Raw genomic sequence first — 16,675 nt, forward strand, 5'->3', positions numbered from 1 at the left:
AGGATGTAGAGTCTAATCTCAACTTTTGCTTCATTGTCCGAATTCATATAAAATCATTGGGGACGGTTATGAGGCATGAATCACGACCTTGAAGTCGTGTGTCATATTTTGGTGAAAAATATGGCTATAGAGAATCTGAATTAGTAACCTATTGGTCGGGAGGAATTGGAAGCTTCTATTGGTGATCTTCCTTACTTGAAGATATAGATGCTTCTATTGGTGTTCTTCCTTAGTTTAAGATTTAAAAACACGGTCATTTCTTGTTCGTTTGCTGCCCTTCTTTGGCTTTGACTCGGTTGGGATGATTCCTAATACACTTTCATCTTTTTAAATACTTGATTCCCTTACCAAATTAGTTCCAACAGTTCCTTTATAAAACCATGTTTTATGTTTTAGAAAATGTTTGTTAGTTAAATTGTTTCAAATATTGAATTGTAATTTATTTTTATATTTTAACCAAAATTTACTATCCAGAAGAGCTAACCCACCATGCCTCTCCACTGCGGTCTCACATGAGTCCTAACTATATCTAATTGATTAGCTATTAACAATATAAATAAATAAAAAATCATTTAAAGGATTTAAGGAACAAAATGGAAAAAACAATGGCAAAATAAAGTTAGTATTAATTTCCTTGCTCCTACTAAGTTGTGAAGCTTGCATTAATTTGTAATTTTTTGTTTCTTATGAACCACTCCAATTACTTTAATGGAGTTACCAATAAATTATTTATAGTTTCTCAAAATCATGTAAAAAAATTATTTATAGTTTCTCAAAATCATGTAATTTTACCCTGCTTCTAAATAAATTAAACAGGGATAAAAAGATTAATTTGAGTTTTTACTATAAAGTTATATATAGCATATTACAAATGATGAGTACTCTCCTTAATTAGAAGAGTAATAAATTAAAATTAAATAGCCTCACTTTCAAAAATAGATTGCTACAGACAAAAATAAAAAATAAAAACACAAATATAGAAATAGAAATGAATCATTTGCATATAAATTAAGGAATTAAAGTATGCTTACTTTAAGTACTAAGTAATTGTGTTTGTGTCTGATCAAGCTCTCCACTCAACATATGGTGAAGAAGAGCATCAATTCTTTGACTCCTCGATTTTGTTCTGCACAATTAATTAAATCATTCATTTATAGCCAACCCAACTTAATTATAATTTATTAATACAACTTCCCGCATATGAATGATTAATGAAAAATTAGTTAAATACCCAACATTACGACGCCTGTTTTTGACACCAACTTCCTGCATTTATACGAGATATGAGGTTAATTTTTTGTTTTTTTGTTAAATTATATATTATAGATATCGAGTTGAAGATTACTGACATTTGAAGCTTCTTCAGATTGATCTGATGTCTCCATTTCCATTTCAGCAAAGAATGCCTCCAGAACAAATGCTACAACCTGAAAGTAAACCAAAAGAAAGGAATTATATATTTTAATCGCGACCATTTCTTATAACTTTTAGTAATAATTAGTGACTGATCAGACTAACCAGATTTAGAAGCAGTAAAACTGTAATCAGATAGAAACTGACAAAGTATGTGTATGTCCAATAGGTTCCTGTCAGATCCTTGTAACTCTGACATTAAACAAAATAAAAATATTTAATCAAATCATCGCAAGCTAGCTAATATCATTAAAATTAGTATAAGATCAATTTTTTTTTTTTGAGAACGTAGTATAAGATCAATTTACCTGCATCCACACTTGCCAATTCCCCATCACGAGTAAATTGAAGAGTGTCACCATTCCATTAGGATAGTCATTAAAATTGAAAAGTAAATATCTATCTTGTTAAGAAAAATGAATTTAGTTTGTAAATAATTTTCTTATCAACTGTTGTGAGCTTCTTCTGCCTATTAACTTCTTTTTCAAAATATAGAATCTATGTTGCACGGATACGGATACGGGTATCGTATCAAATACGATACGGATACGGCGATACGGCAAGTTTGAAAATATAGGATACAATACGTTTAGGATACGCATATTATTAAAAACTATTAAAAAAAATATATAAAATAATAATTAAAAAAATTAAAAAATATTAATAGTTGGTTAATAACTTGATGTGAATCTTAAGTTTATCTTGTTTATCTAAGAAACACATAAGATAGACAAAGTAAGATAAAGGAAGCTTGAGTCAAGAAGAGGCAATGTTAGTTTAGGGTTAGTTTTGTTTTAAACATTTCAGTCCTCCTAAAATTTTTACTTTTTAAAAATTACCCAAAACGTATCCAAAAACGTATCCAAGCCGTATCCAAACCGTATCGGATTGGTCAACTCCATAAAAAGTCAACGACACTTCTTTTGCCGTATCCGATACCCGTTTTGCCGTATCGTATCCGTATCCGTGTCGTATCCGTATCCGATACTCCGAAAAAAAAAAATTTGGAGTATCCGTGCTACATAGTATAGAATTTTCTTTAACAATGTTTTACATGACTAAGGATACTCATCCTCAGAAAGATCTGTTTCCTTCAGCTCAGTGTTGCCAGCATTCACCAACCCTCCAAATACCTGCCACAGTAAAGATAAAATATTTTAACTTTATGAAATGAAATTGTAAAATAGGTCAACTTATTAATGGAATATAAAGAATAAAGTAAGAGTATTTTAGTATTTGAGTTTGATGATTTGGTTGGGATATCAAATTAGCTTGATTACCTGTAAACCAACGGAGCAATAGATGCACAAGACACAGAATATGGTCCCAAGGAAAGGCATCAAACTTGGAATTAGGGTCAAGAATGTGGCTACAAATGCACGGTAGCGTTGGACATGCATCAAGAGTCTAATAAGTCTTAACATTCTTGCAAGAAGAAGATAACGAATCCTGTAGTGACCAGAGGCAGTTGAAGACAATTTGCGTTATTCAGATTATATACAAGAAAATGATTCAATCACACAACATACTTGCAGCCTGTTCAAGCAAAATTCTATTCTTGTATGTTATAAATATACTGTTCATGAAGAGGCATAAAGTATGTTAGTACTTACCATTCTCCATTAGAAAGAAACGTTACATTTTTAGGGGACACAAAAGTTGCTGTTTCTCCAATAACTGCAATGAAATATATATTGAAATATTAGATACGATATATCCCATGATTTGGATATGAATGAAGATAACCATATGTGATTGAAATTGATTAAGAATTTGATAGTATTATCTTTATGTATCTATTATAGATAATCTCTATTGCACGAGCTCTTTGATTTCTAGAACGAATGTATTAAAGAAAGTTTACTCACCAATGATCCATGTGATAAAGAAATCAAAACGATTTTGCCCATCTCTCCAATAGTTTCCAAACCCACATACATAAACTTTCAATGCCATTTCTAAGACATATAACCACCCTGTGGAACATTACAATGTAAATAATATATACAAGTGCTTGGACAATATAGATAATTATACCCACGTATTAAATCATTTAAGAACTTACCAAAGACGAACTCCGCCTTTTGCCAAATGGTCTGTGCGGAACTGTTTTCAATATCAAGCTGCAACCAGCGATAAAGAGAACAGCTTGTATAAGTGAGACATATTTCCAAAGTAGTATACAAACAGTTATTTGATTTATGTTTTTAAAGAGGGTCAACTTTGTATGAAAAAAGTTTATGAACCAAGGTGCATGCAATCATTTTACAGTCAAAAGAAACACAAAAGGCGGAAAACAACAAAGAAGAAAGTTAGTATCCATCAGGCAACCTATTATAGTCATACCGTGGTTTCAATAATAACAGCAACAAGATTCATGATGAGGACGAAAGCCACTATATACCCAAACATGGGGCTTCGAACAAATTCTTTCAATTTCTCAGACAAGCATGAATGGTATACATATGGATAGTTTTCAAGATAAGATGGCTGCAAAACAAAGAATATTCTTCAAGATTCTAAACATTTAATTAGAATTCCTTATTGAAATAATCATATGAACTGACGTTTTGATCCTTTAAAACAAGAAGAAAAACATACACAATCCTCCTTCTGAAATCGCAATGCAATAGCATGGCAAAGATCAGCAAATTCATCTCTGTTGATCTGCATTAGAAATCAAACTCATAAAAACTAGAGGTAGGGAAGCAAAGGACAAAATCATACTTTACTTAACAGCTGCTATTCTATAACTACCAGGAATATTCTATCTGGGACTCAATTTCCAAATAATGTAAAATCTCTTTGCTAATTATGTTATTATAGTCAAGTAGAAATGAAAAAAAAGATTTGTCTGGATTGCCACAAAAGGGAGTGCAATAAGTTCAATTGAAAAATCCATTTTGTTTACATTAAAAGAAAGATACTTCATTTGAGACAAAAAAATAAATGAGAAAAGAAAAACCTTGAAGTCCTGACTATCATCTAGCTCATGGAATATCAACTCGAAATCGTCCCTTGATATTTTTGGCAATGTCCTGAATAAGCAATAAAATGAGTTAAAATTCATATGAAAAGAAAAACATCACATGGTTAATCAATTTTAAATACTCAAATATTAGCATAAAGAAAAATGTATTCAGAACAAAAAAGATCAAGGGATGGAGCACCCTATCAGGAGGAGAAATCAATTCTGAGAGGAAATTATTGAACAATAGAGAAAATACATCCAAGGCTCCAAATAAAAAATATGCATATAGGAGTAATTTTCAATAGTTTATGTTTAAAAGCCAATATATGAAAAGTATAGTTTATGGAAAAGGATGGTATCAGACTTCACACACAATGCCATACTAACAACAAATGGACCTGAAGTGAAAAGATCAGTACAAGAAGATTAGTTGCATGCCTAGGAAAAGAGAAAATTTGATCTGAATTCACCAGTGAGAAATAAAACTTCAAAGATTACTTCATCCTTCTCCTCTCAATTCTCGCATAATTCAGTTCTGGTCGCTTTTAGTGGTAGCTCTTATTTGAATGTTGTAGAAATTTGAGAGATGAAAAATATTATTTAGATAGTTAGTTGAAGTTTACATGAGAAATTCAGATATTTAAAGGACTTTGAGTGTGATAAAGATAAATACTGACGACACTCAACATGTTGAGTGCAAACAAAGCAACATGTTGAGTGCAAGTAACTGCATAATTCTACACTCCCCTTCAAGTTGGGTAAACGATATTAAGAGAACCTAACTTGCCACATAGTTCTTCGAAATTCCACTTGGGAAGAACTTTGGTGAGAATGTCAGTCACCTAATAGGAAAAGCCTTGGGCAGCTATGAGAGTGGAGAGGATGTTGCCGAAGAGATGAAAATGTTGATGACATTCTTTCAATTTGACTAATTCTAATTCATGCTTCACATTGTTAGAGGAGTGACTCTTGACTCTTGGAACTTGGCACTTGGCTCTTGGAGTTCTTGAAGTGAAAAGTGATAATTTTTAGACAGAAGAAATGTTGGGAAAAAAATTGTCGAGACACGAAGATGAAGCTCGATACAGATTCGACTGAGAAAAAAAATTGCAGTTTCGAAACGACGAAACTGCCAAAAAGAGATAAAAACGCACTGGGATTTAGTGATATACAATTTTGGAAAAATATGAGATTATAGAATCATTTGAGTTCTCCTCCAATGGTTATTTTCACCATTGGAAGAGGCAACGGAAAATTGTGAATAGGTTTCTTCAAGATGGAAAACCTACTCACTCTGATATCATGTAAAAATTTACAGAGAGATGGAAAATATTATTTAGATAGTTAGTTAAGTTTACATGAGAAATCTAGATATTTAAAGGACATTGAGTGTGATAAAGGTAAAAACTGACAACACTCAACATGTTGAGTGTCATAATTCTACAAATGGCATAAAATCTTACATTATAAATTAAAATTTGATTCTGCACCCATATTACTCCAATTCAATATCTCAGGCAAGAATTTAATATCATTCATTTTATATCCAAATATGGATCGGAAGGAATACTTGTTTGGACAATGCCATTCCTGTAAAGAAGGACCGTGCAATCAGAACTCTTATATGCTTTTCTTTTACAAAAAAAAAACTCTTATATGCTTTTCCAATGGCAAGTTATTTACAAAATATGACAAACATTAAGGAATTCAATTTCATTAACCAAAGATTTAAATAGGGAAAGTCTGCAGGAATTAAAATATAAGAAAATTGAGGATTACGACACATATACACAATTAAAAAGGAACCATGAAGTGTCTTGCATGGGAAAGAGTTTTGGTAAGGACTTGTTTGTTTGGAGGACATGAGAAAACTAGAAGTGACAAAAAAAAATTACTACTATCTACAAGGATAAGTTGTTTAGTAGTCTGAATTTGTTAAGTTCCTCAGCTAACATAACTTCAATATAACTTGAAAGAAAATGCTAACTTGTATACGAAAATTTGGGAGGTCAACCATACCTGTAATTATTCAGTTCTTCGAAAAGATGGATGCATTGTTCCTTATCAATAAATCCATAGTTCTGAAAAAAAGGAATAACCTTTAAATATTACCACATAGAATCTACCTCAATGTTATAAGGATGGAAGGAAGTGGTCATTGGAAGGAGTGTCCTTGTTTTCCAAAACCAATTGGAACTTCCTATATCAATGTCACGTTCGAATTTAAAAGAAGATGAAAAGAAGCTAACTGAAGTTGCATGTACTTGTTAGAGCACTCACTCATGCTTTGGAAACAATTTTGTCAGAAATAGGTGTCACACATTGACAGATCATAAGCATGAATATTCATGTGGTAGTTACTTTTCTTGAAAAGATGAAGATGCTTGTAAAAATAATTGATGGGTCGCAAATGTTACAAAATTGAAAAGTGCAAACAAAGGGAAAAAAGGAAAACTAACAAAGAAAATACATAGTGTTGTACTTACATATTTATCAATTAACTTGAAGGCTTTCCCTAGAATCCTTTGTCTCATTCGGTCTTTCTCTATCACTTGTTTTGCAAGCTAATATGAAAATAAATGAACAAGATTAAGACAGTGACTCAGTGAGATGATTGTAAAACCTAGGATGTCTTAAACCTATTAAAACAAGAAATGGGAAAAAAGAAAACCATACCTGATCTTTGAAACTATCATATACAACAGCAAGAATCAAGTTTGTGACAAAGTAGACACCCAACAGCACGTAGAAAACAAAAAATAAGCAATACCAACGTGAAGCCCTGGTACAGGAATAAGGCAGTTAATAAAACATTTGAGAAGTAAAACTTATCACTTTACATAAATAGATTTCAAACATTTTAGAAAACCTAATTTATTCAAAGTGTTCAAAATAAATAATGAAACGGTAGAAGAAAATATAGTAGACTGAATTCCAGAAATAGGACAAGAAACGCCTTCCCATAGATAACCAGATAGCCATGTGAATTAGAAGTATTAGCTCACAGCCTACATAGTGAGCATGTAAATTTGGAGAGCCCAGGGGAACTAAAAATCAATTGAAATGGACAAAAGATGACAAAATGACCAAGAAGAAATGTTGTGGCAGTTCTCCATGCTAGTTCCTATTACATCAATAGTTTGGAACTGAGGGAAGGGGGTGAGTTTGAGTAAACCAATCACAAACTTCAATGTTAAAATCACATGTGTAATATGTTTATACAAGTATGTAAAAAAAACATGATCAATTTTTTTTTTTGAAAAAGGTCCATGCAATATGATATAAATGACAAAACATGACTAATTTTAATTCATATTCTAAGGCGATGTCTTTTAAGAATGTATATTCCAATTGCACTACAACTTTAGCAGTGACTGAGTCTGACAACTTGAAGAAGACTCTGTGAACCAGCTCATAGATTACTTATGACACATTATTCACGTCTAAAGGAAATGCGTTAATCAGTGAAGTAGATAGAGAGAGTGAAGATGCTTTTCTTAAGAGCATCCTATACTGGGAAGTCCTGCTAAAAGATGCAAAAGACTCAAAATATCTCAAAAATTGTTGCAAGGCTAGCGAAATTTATATAGATCACTTACTTATAAGCAGGAATCCATACATCTGGATTGTTTGATGTGGTGAATAAGATAAACATTTGATACAATGTTTCCGCGAAGGATGTAAAAATTGTCTTCCCTTGGTCAGTATCTTCAAACATAACATACGCTACCCAACTGGAAAAGAGCAGAAATAATAGCCACAAAGCCTGCACAAGAAGAAAACGTGGAACTAGCAAAATGTCCTATAACTTATAAGTGAACTTGGAAATTCTCATACAAAATATTTTCTCATTACTTAATCAAGTGACAGAACTATGCCTGATTACACATTTAGAGGAAGCATTTATCTAAATAAATTAGCAGGAAAAATAAATCAGAAATAGCAACTGGAATTCAGATGTCTTCAGAAGGGAACTAACCAAAACATTCAAGTATGTGCTAAGCATTCCAGCCAGTATTACAATACTCTCTCGCAACTCCCTATACAAATGGAACATTGCAATTTGTTAAATAATATGATCTCTTCTCGCGATCATAACTATTCCTTATTCTAATAAAAAAAAAAGTATATTGTCTTCACAAGAAAAGTGAGGCAAAAATGCATGAGCATAAATGAGAAAAATCTTTAATTTTTTCCAAGTTGTGATGTTGATGTAACATCCATGTGGCTTCTAGAAATGACAAATTCTATCCATCATGTCTCATCTGTAACCATCTCCTTCCTTCTTTAATCTTCTCGGGCAATGGTTATGGGGCTTAAAAAAAATTAGGCTTGCTCTCATGTAAGGACTTAAAGAGTTAGTTACATACATTTGAACCAGTGTCATTCTTAAGCTGAGGTTTCGGTATAGACAGGGAATCTAGACACATAACATAAATAAGATAAAATGGCAACAAAAATAGATGTCAGTCCAGAGATGAGGCAAATTCATTCGTGCATTTCCAGATCAAGACATATAACAATAACTGTATGATTTGTTGTGTTTTGCTCAAGGAGTAAAATAGAGATCTTGATTACATCATTTAAAACATAAATCCCGTAGTTATTGTTAATTTGATTGGAAACTCCACGCCCCAAAGAAAAAAATTCAGATTTGGGAAAACATTATGAGGTTAATCAGACATTTAGCCAGCTGCAGAGATCAAATAAGGTTTCCACTCTGCCCCGGATGTTTGTAAACATGCAGCAATGCTTCAATTATTATTTTGCTCAATAGGAGGAAGATTTATATCTAAATAAGCATGACATCAAAAGGAACCTAGAGAATGAGCCCTTGTCTTCCATACCTAATATTGAGAATGAAAAGAATGACCCGTATATAGGGAGCAACCCTAAATGGAAGAAAATAGATGGCCACTGGAGATACATAGAGCACATAGACTACTAGATCAACAACCAAAATTAGCAGGGAAAGAACCTGAAAAAAAAAGTTAGAGATAATATCAGAATATTTAAACAGTAACCACCAGAAATTCAACCATCAAACAAATTCATAGTATAAATTATAAATTATGAGTTGGTTCTATAGGTAGCAACAGATTATAGAAATTACAAACGGATGATTTAATCAATTTCAAATATTCCAAAGGTAATTAATAGGATTTGATAAGCTAAATACTAATCAACAAGATTAGGATTACCGAACAGACAATGTGGAAGCACAGTTTCTTCATGTACATGGTTTAGTAACTGCTTGCAAGTAATGAGGCACTATTTACATTCTCAAGAATATGATTGATACCTATATAGCCAACAACCCATGAAAAATATGGAAAGTCGTCTCTGATTGTGCGTGGTAGACATCCTATTCATTATTAGACATACTTTTTCGCCAAAACATCATGACACATATCTTTTACCCTAAGCATATTTTCTAGAAAAAGGTTCTGGAACTGACATAAAAGTCATACAAACTTTTGATAGACATTTAATGTTTGCAGTACCAATTATAAAGAGAACCACAACAAAAATGGATATTATGAATTAGAAGGCAATTCTACTGGTTGTTATGCATTGTCATCATGGAAAATTAGTCAAATGAGGGTCGATACTGGAAGTGAGTACCTTTAATTTATTGACATGTCTTGTCCAGAAAATATGAAATCCTTCATAGGAGATGGGAAAAAACGTGTGTACACAGAGAACAATAACAGTGACACCCTGCAAGGTAGTAGATATTACTTGAGAAAGTATGTGCAGAAGCAGATATGCAAGCTACTTATTTCTCCATTCAGTTGAGAAAAATGGCTAGAACAAATCTAGATAAAGTTGAGAAAAAACTACAGAGCAACCAAATGAACTTGTGAAGAAGTTAATCAGTGAAATATTCTTCACCTCATAAATTAGTGATTCCGCAGCAGTCAAATACGGCAACTGGCCAAGGAAATAGTATTCTCTGTTATTGCAAGAAATCCCGGATGAGTTTTTAATGCACCACAGTGGCTTCTGAAAATAGAAAATAATTCCACTTATATTTGATTGATATCTCGCAAAGTATTAATAAGTATAGGCATCAAAAAAACCTTAAGTATGCTAATTACCTCAAAGAAATTCAGAACTACCAAAGCCAAGAAATTAAGAGTCCAAAGAATGTCAAACCGAATAAACATGAAGTAGTGTTTTGCTGCAGCTTCAAAGCTTGGCTGATCAAGAATTTGTTCAGGCAACCCGACACCATCTTCAGCCTGCAAAGTCCGTTCCCATTCTCAGCTAATCAGAAGTGGATAACTATTTCAATTTATAGCAAAATAAGAGCAAAGTGTAGAGATCGTCCATATTTTTTACCTTAATTAACAACACATAATATTTGATCTTATGTTATTTATGTGTATAATGTATAGATATAGATATACATGTTATAGTTTATTTTCATCTTCATCCTACCAAATAAGAAATGTCTTCTATCTTCTGATATATTAGTAAAATCACCTAGAAATGACCAATGATCCCTGGAAAGTTCTTGCATATAAAAGAAAGTCAAACATCCGGAAATGAAAATATTCACACACAAATCAGCGTTATATAAGCTAGAAAGACTTAAAAGTTGCGTTAATCACAAGCATTAAATCTAAACAGCATAATTAAGAAGATGCTTGTATAAATATGACTATGAACATGAATCAGCAGCAAGTATAAGTACATTCGCCTAGATAGAGTATATGACAGAGAGAAAGATGAATATGACGAACCAGATCAACAAGCGCAGCCGCTTTCTGATAAGGTGAACCGTAAGCAATGGCATCGGCTCTTCGATGGAACAACGGCGGATGAAATTTCCCCCGATCGGAACTTGCAGGTTGACCACCGCCTTCCTCGCTCAGCAAAGCTTCATCCATCTTCGTGGCGCGTAAACTATCGCGACTATTGGATCAAATCGAGAATCGGTTGAATCTCTTAATGCTTTTATCTACCGTATTAACCGATAAACTCTAAATCTTTTTTTTCAAATAATCCTACTGTATATATATTTTGCGTTTAAACACAATTTTTTTATTAAAGGATAAATTCTAATCTTTTTTTTCAAATAATTTCATCGTATATATATTTTGCGTTTAAACACAATTTTTTATTATATCTTGAAACGTTAAAACGTTTCAATCAGCTTACCCATAACATAGAATAACGAATTAGTTAAAATTTGTTTTTTTAAATATTATGAAAATTCTATACCACAAATTTATTTATATTTAATATATCTTAATCAAAAATTGATTGAAAAAAAAATATATTAGTTGGATTATGTTAATTATGACAATGATGGAGATGTAGTCACTTGGTCAGTGTGATAACTAGGGTTGTTCACACTGTCGGCAAACATTCATTTTATTATTATTTTTCTTTTTTTAGAAATTTTAAACATTTTAATAAATTCATTATTAATATTCTTTATCATATTTGTAATATTCATATTAAATTTACTATATATGAATCTATATTATTTTTTTCATTTTAAAATTAAAGTTTATAATTAATAGAATTTAATTGAAATAATTACAATGAAAATGACTTGTTATGTGTTTTTAGAAAAAGAAAGTCAACTTTCATGAAATTAATTATAATTGAATTGTTAATTAATCAACTACAAATGTAGTAACGTGTCAAATTGTCGATCGTGCATGCATGTAGTTTATATAAATCAAAATGGAGTAGATTAATGTTGAATGTTTTATTTTAGTGAAATTTGAAAAATACCTTTTTTACATTATTAATAGATAGATCTATCATTAAATTCTAGACAATTTTAAAATGAATTTTTTGAATTTTTCTTTAAAATGTGAATTTTTAAAATAAGTCTTTTTTTTAACTAACATTATTAAATATTTTACACATAAAATATCATACCATTAATATTTTTAAATAAGGGTTTTGAATAAATAAGATGGTAGATTTATTCCTAGTAATGGAGTAGATAAGATCATAAATATACATGGAAGAATAAAATGAAATAATAAATAAATAAAACAATTCTCTATTTTTCATTTGGATCTCGCCACGAGTCTACTTGTCTGGTGTTTCTCACCAGTACCACTCACCAGCACATGCTGAATTCATTTAATATATAACTTTTACCTAAAAATTATCAAATCAATTTGAATAAAAATATGAATTTATTGGACATAAGATTCTGTTTGTTTTATCAGTTCGGAGCTAAAAATGGGCTTGAGCCAATTATTTTAATTTTTTATTTAAGTTATATATTTTTTAAGCTTTTTATTTGAGTGTGTATTGAAATGAAATAATGTTTTCAATATTTTTTTTAATTATGTATATTTTAATAAATTTAATAATATTTGTCTATTCAATTCCAATTTTAAACCATACTAAAATTTCATTCTCAAACTAAAAATTATAGTAGGTGTCAAATCAAATAATATTTTAACTCTAACTCAAAATTCTATATTTTAAACTTAAAACAATATTTTTGAAATATTTTGTTTACACCAATTTTTTTTCATTTTTTAATTCTACTTATGTATTTATAATTTTATAAATTAAACTTTAATATTTTTTTTTAAACTTATCCCATTAAAAAAATTATGATAAAATTAATTATAAATTAATAATTTAAAAAATATATATATATATAAACATATAAAAGAAATTATATAAAAAAGTTAAACATATAAAAACACTGTATAAAAAATTAAACATGTACAAAAATTATATATAAAATTAAACATATATAAAAAGTTAAATATATAAAATTAACATAGTCTAACAATTAAAGGACTAATTTAAAATTTAACAAAATGGGTTTATGAATGGTGTAAAGTGTAAACACATTTATTTTTATTCTTTAGAAAATTCTAAATGAGGTTGCGTATCCAGTTGGGTTGGAGTGAAAAAAAAAGTTCTTAATATGATAATCCAGCTAAGTTGGAGATGGTCTACTAAGATTCAGTAAGGGTTATTTAAAAAATTAAGAGAAAAAATGATTAAAGATAGGTGATGATTTTGAAGAGATAATGAATTTATTTTTATTTTTTTTGTAGAAAGATTTAAAGGTATTAATATGTATAAATTAAATTAAATTAATAATTTAAAATAAAATATATTTTAATATTTTGATTAATAAATTGAGTAATGTGATAAATGAGAGAAAATAAAATAATATTTGATTTGTTTTGGTTATTAAAATAACTCAAATTGAACCCGACGCAGACATAGAACAGTTAAAAGGCATCTGGTTAACGATCCTCTTAGTGATTTTGTTAGCATCAGAGTGTTTTGTTTCTCTTTTTATCATTCTAATATGAGTTGGTGTTGTGTTTTGTTCGATGCAGCATTCTATTTAGCTGAATCGAATTTGTCGTCTCAAATTTTTGTATTCCCAATAATACTCTATTTTTTTGCGAGTAGTATGTTTCTCATACTCTCCAATCGTATTAATAATTATTTCTCAAGTCCGTGTTTGTTTCCTTCTTTACACCAAATGAGATTATGTTGTCGGATACGAAGTTTTTAAATTTTTTTCAATAAAGAGTTCTTTGAATTCATTTTTCGTCTCGAGGTCTTTTTTATAGATGTCATCTAATATGAGTTTCTCGCTATTTTGACCATATTTGTAGATGGTTAGTTATATTTGATAAAAAAAAAAAAAAAAAATAGGTATTATATCTATCAAAGATAAATTTCACTTTAAAAAAATTAAGTAGAAAATAATTCTTCTCAATCACTTTGTCCAACTTAATTTTTTTTTTATCCCTAATTGTTATTGAATTCATTCAAATGAGCTTTTTTTAGTCATAATTTTGTAGATATTTTTTTTATTATATAAATTCTTATTTGATTTAATACAAATTAATTTCTTATTATAAAAATATTAATATTTAAAAAGATCAACATAATCATAAGTGCTTCTAAATAAATTATTAAGGGTATGTTTGATAATCATAAAATTATAATTAAAATTGAGATTAATTTTAATTCATAGGTTTAGTAAATCATTTATTAAGATTAAGAACTGGAATTAAACTTCAAATCAATGTAATTTTACCATTCTTAATTTCATTTTTTTTATTTTGGAATTGTAATTTCAATATTTACTTTTTTTTTATGTTTTTCAAACAAAATATCTCATTATTTTATTATTACCACACAATTAACAGGTTGAATCGATAATTTATTTTTTAAATTTAAGAAATTAATATGTAAAACTAATATTTTTTAATTTAATATATAAGTTAATATTTTTAATTTAAAAAGTTTATACATTTTTTAACTTATAAAGTTAAAACGTTTATTATACCATATATTTTTTGAATTTAGGAATTTAACTTTTCAGTATATATATATATATTATTTTATTTTATTTTTTTTTGTTCTTTTTATTTATGAGAATTGAAATCTTAGACTAACTTACAAAAATTTTGACATTGATGTCAAATAATATTTTAATCATAACATATAATATATATATATATATATATTATTATATATTTGTTTTCAAATAAAATAAATTAAATTATAATTTAATGTCAATTTTTGTAGAATTAGAATTATAATCATGTGAATTTAAATTTTAATTTCATTTATCCATTATACACTTATTTTTTACTGTCTAATTTTATAGTATATTTTAAATTTTATTTTTAAAAATTCATACGGGCTCATTTATGGTATTAAAAATAAATAAATAATTTTTTGAGACGATGTTAAATTGATTAATTTTAAAAATAATTAATTTTGGACTATATTTTAATTAAAACATAAAGTGTAAAAAAATAGAAAGGTATTTTGAAATGAATTTATCTATTATTAATATTGTTTTGTTTTTAGGTATTTCCAAATTGTATTGGAGTTAACCCAAAAATTGTCTGTAGGCGAGTCAACGCCAAAGCCACTGGTAGAGCCTATTAGTAATGCCCAGACAGGTTAGTAGCGCCCATCCAGGCTGATCAAAGGACCCAGACACAGGTCAAATGGTGCAAGACCCGAACCCAGGCGCGGAACCCGGGCTTAGGCCCATCCAGACTAGTCAGCGGTCTACGGTGTAGTCAAGGTCTGAGCGCAGGGGATCCAAGTACAAGGCTGTCCGGACTATAGTCTAAAATATTTTGTAGTTATTTGACAATAACAATTCTCAAACTAACCTTGCCGTTCAACTTTTCAAACTATCTTACTTTTTTTATTAATTTCAAACTAACTTAATTTACTATTCAAACTCTCAAATTTTTTAAATTTATATATATATATATGAGGAGTGATAGAGAGAGGGAATTTAGTAAGGAAATTTGGTGAGGGAATGACTTGGCATCACCTTCATTGGTTGTAAAATGTAAAAGTAAGAGGAAAGAGATAAAAGAGAGAAATTATTTGATTTTTTCAGCGAATAAAATTATGCCAAGTCATTCCCTCACCAAATTCCCTTACCTAATCATTTCTCTCTCTATATATGTTTAAAACTATTATTTTTATAGATTTAATATATTTAAATTATTATTTAATAAATTTTATATTTTGATATATATTTTAAATTATTATTTTTATAAATTTGATTATTTATATTTTGATATATATTTTAAATTATTATTTTTTATAAATTTAATTATTTATATTTTAATATATATATATATATATATATATATATATATATATATATATATATATATATATATATATATATATATACTTACATTTTAATTATAATAAATATTCCCTTTAACATTCTATTAATAAATATTAATAAATTTAAAATATCTTAACCATAATAATATAATAATTAACTATTCATAAAAATAATTACAATCATCCTTTTTCTAAATTATTGAGGATTTTACTCAGGATATTGTTGGATTATGAAATTATTGTTAGGTTGTGATATGTATCAATGAATTGAACCCAATTTTTGAGATGTGACAATGTGATTTTCACTCTATACCTAACGAATCAAATTGAACGTTTCCAATAGCACATAATTGGGAGAAATATGATAATCTTGTTCCCAATAAAAAATTTGAAAAGGAAGAAAAATCAACGAAATTAAATCCAACGTATTCGAACCGAAATAGATAACTCACGAAAGACCATTATTTGTGGAAGGTCTAAGCAAAATCGTCAATAATTTAAAGAAATTATGATTGTAATCATTTTTATGAATGATTAATTATTATATTATTATGGTTAAGATATTTTAAATTTATTAGTATTTATCGATTATTTATTAAAATGTTAAAAGGAATATTTATTATTTTATATAAATAATAATTGAAATGTAAATATATATAATCA

General features: G+C 28.8%; 1 protein-coding gene across 1 annotated transcript; it reads right to left on the reverse strand.

The window, feature by feature from the left end:
• Positions 1 to 780: 780 nt before the first annotated feature.
• Positions 781 to 11,338, reverse strand: LOC124945421 (two pore calcium channel protein 1-like). The gene is made up of 23 exons (XM_047485858.1): positions 11,134 to 11,338; positions 10,486 to 10,629; positions 10,280 to 10,390; positions 10,010 to 10,105; positions 9,232 to 9,362; positions 8,364 to 8,424; positions 7,984 to 8,150; positions 7,061 to 7,166; positions 6,871 to 6,948; positions 6,404 to 6,465; positions 4,379 to 4,451; positions 4,015 to 4,080; positions 3,760 to 3,903; positions 3,479 to 3,536; positions 3,282 to 3,389; positions 3,027 to 3,090; positions 2,694 to 2,862; positions 2,482 to 2,546; positions 1,722 to 1,812; positions 1,519 to 1,605; positions 1,350 to 1,427; positions 1,232 to 1,266; positions 781 to 1,126 (listed from the first exon to the last, which is right to left on the reverse strand). The coding sequence occupies exons 1-23, from the start codon at positions 11,278 to 11,280 to the stop codon at positions 1,033 to 1,035; spliced, it is 2,235 nt and encodes a 744-aa protein (XP_047341814.1). The 5' UTR covers positions 11,281 to 11,338; the 3' UTR covers positions 781 to 1,032.
• Between the last annotated feature and the right edge of the window lie 5,337 nt (positions 11,339 to 16,675).

The sequence above is a fragment of the Impatiens glandulifera genome, chromosome 7, assembly GCF_907164915.1.
Source record: "Impatiens glandulifera chromosome 7, dImpGla2.1, whole genome shotgun sequence".
In the NCBI taxonomy this organism is placed as follows: Eukaryota; Viridiplantae; Streptophyta; class Magnoliopsida; order Ericales; family Balsaminaceae; genus Impatiens; species Impatiens glandulifera.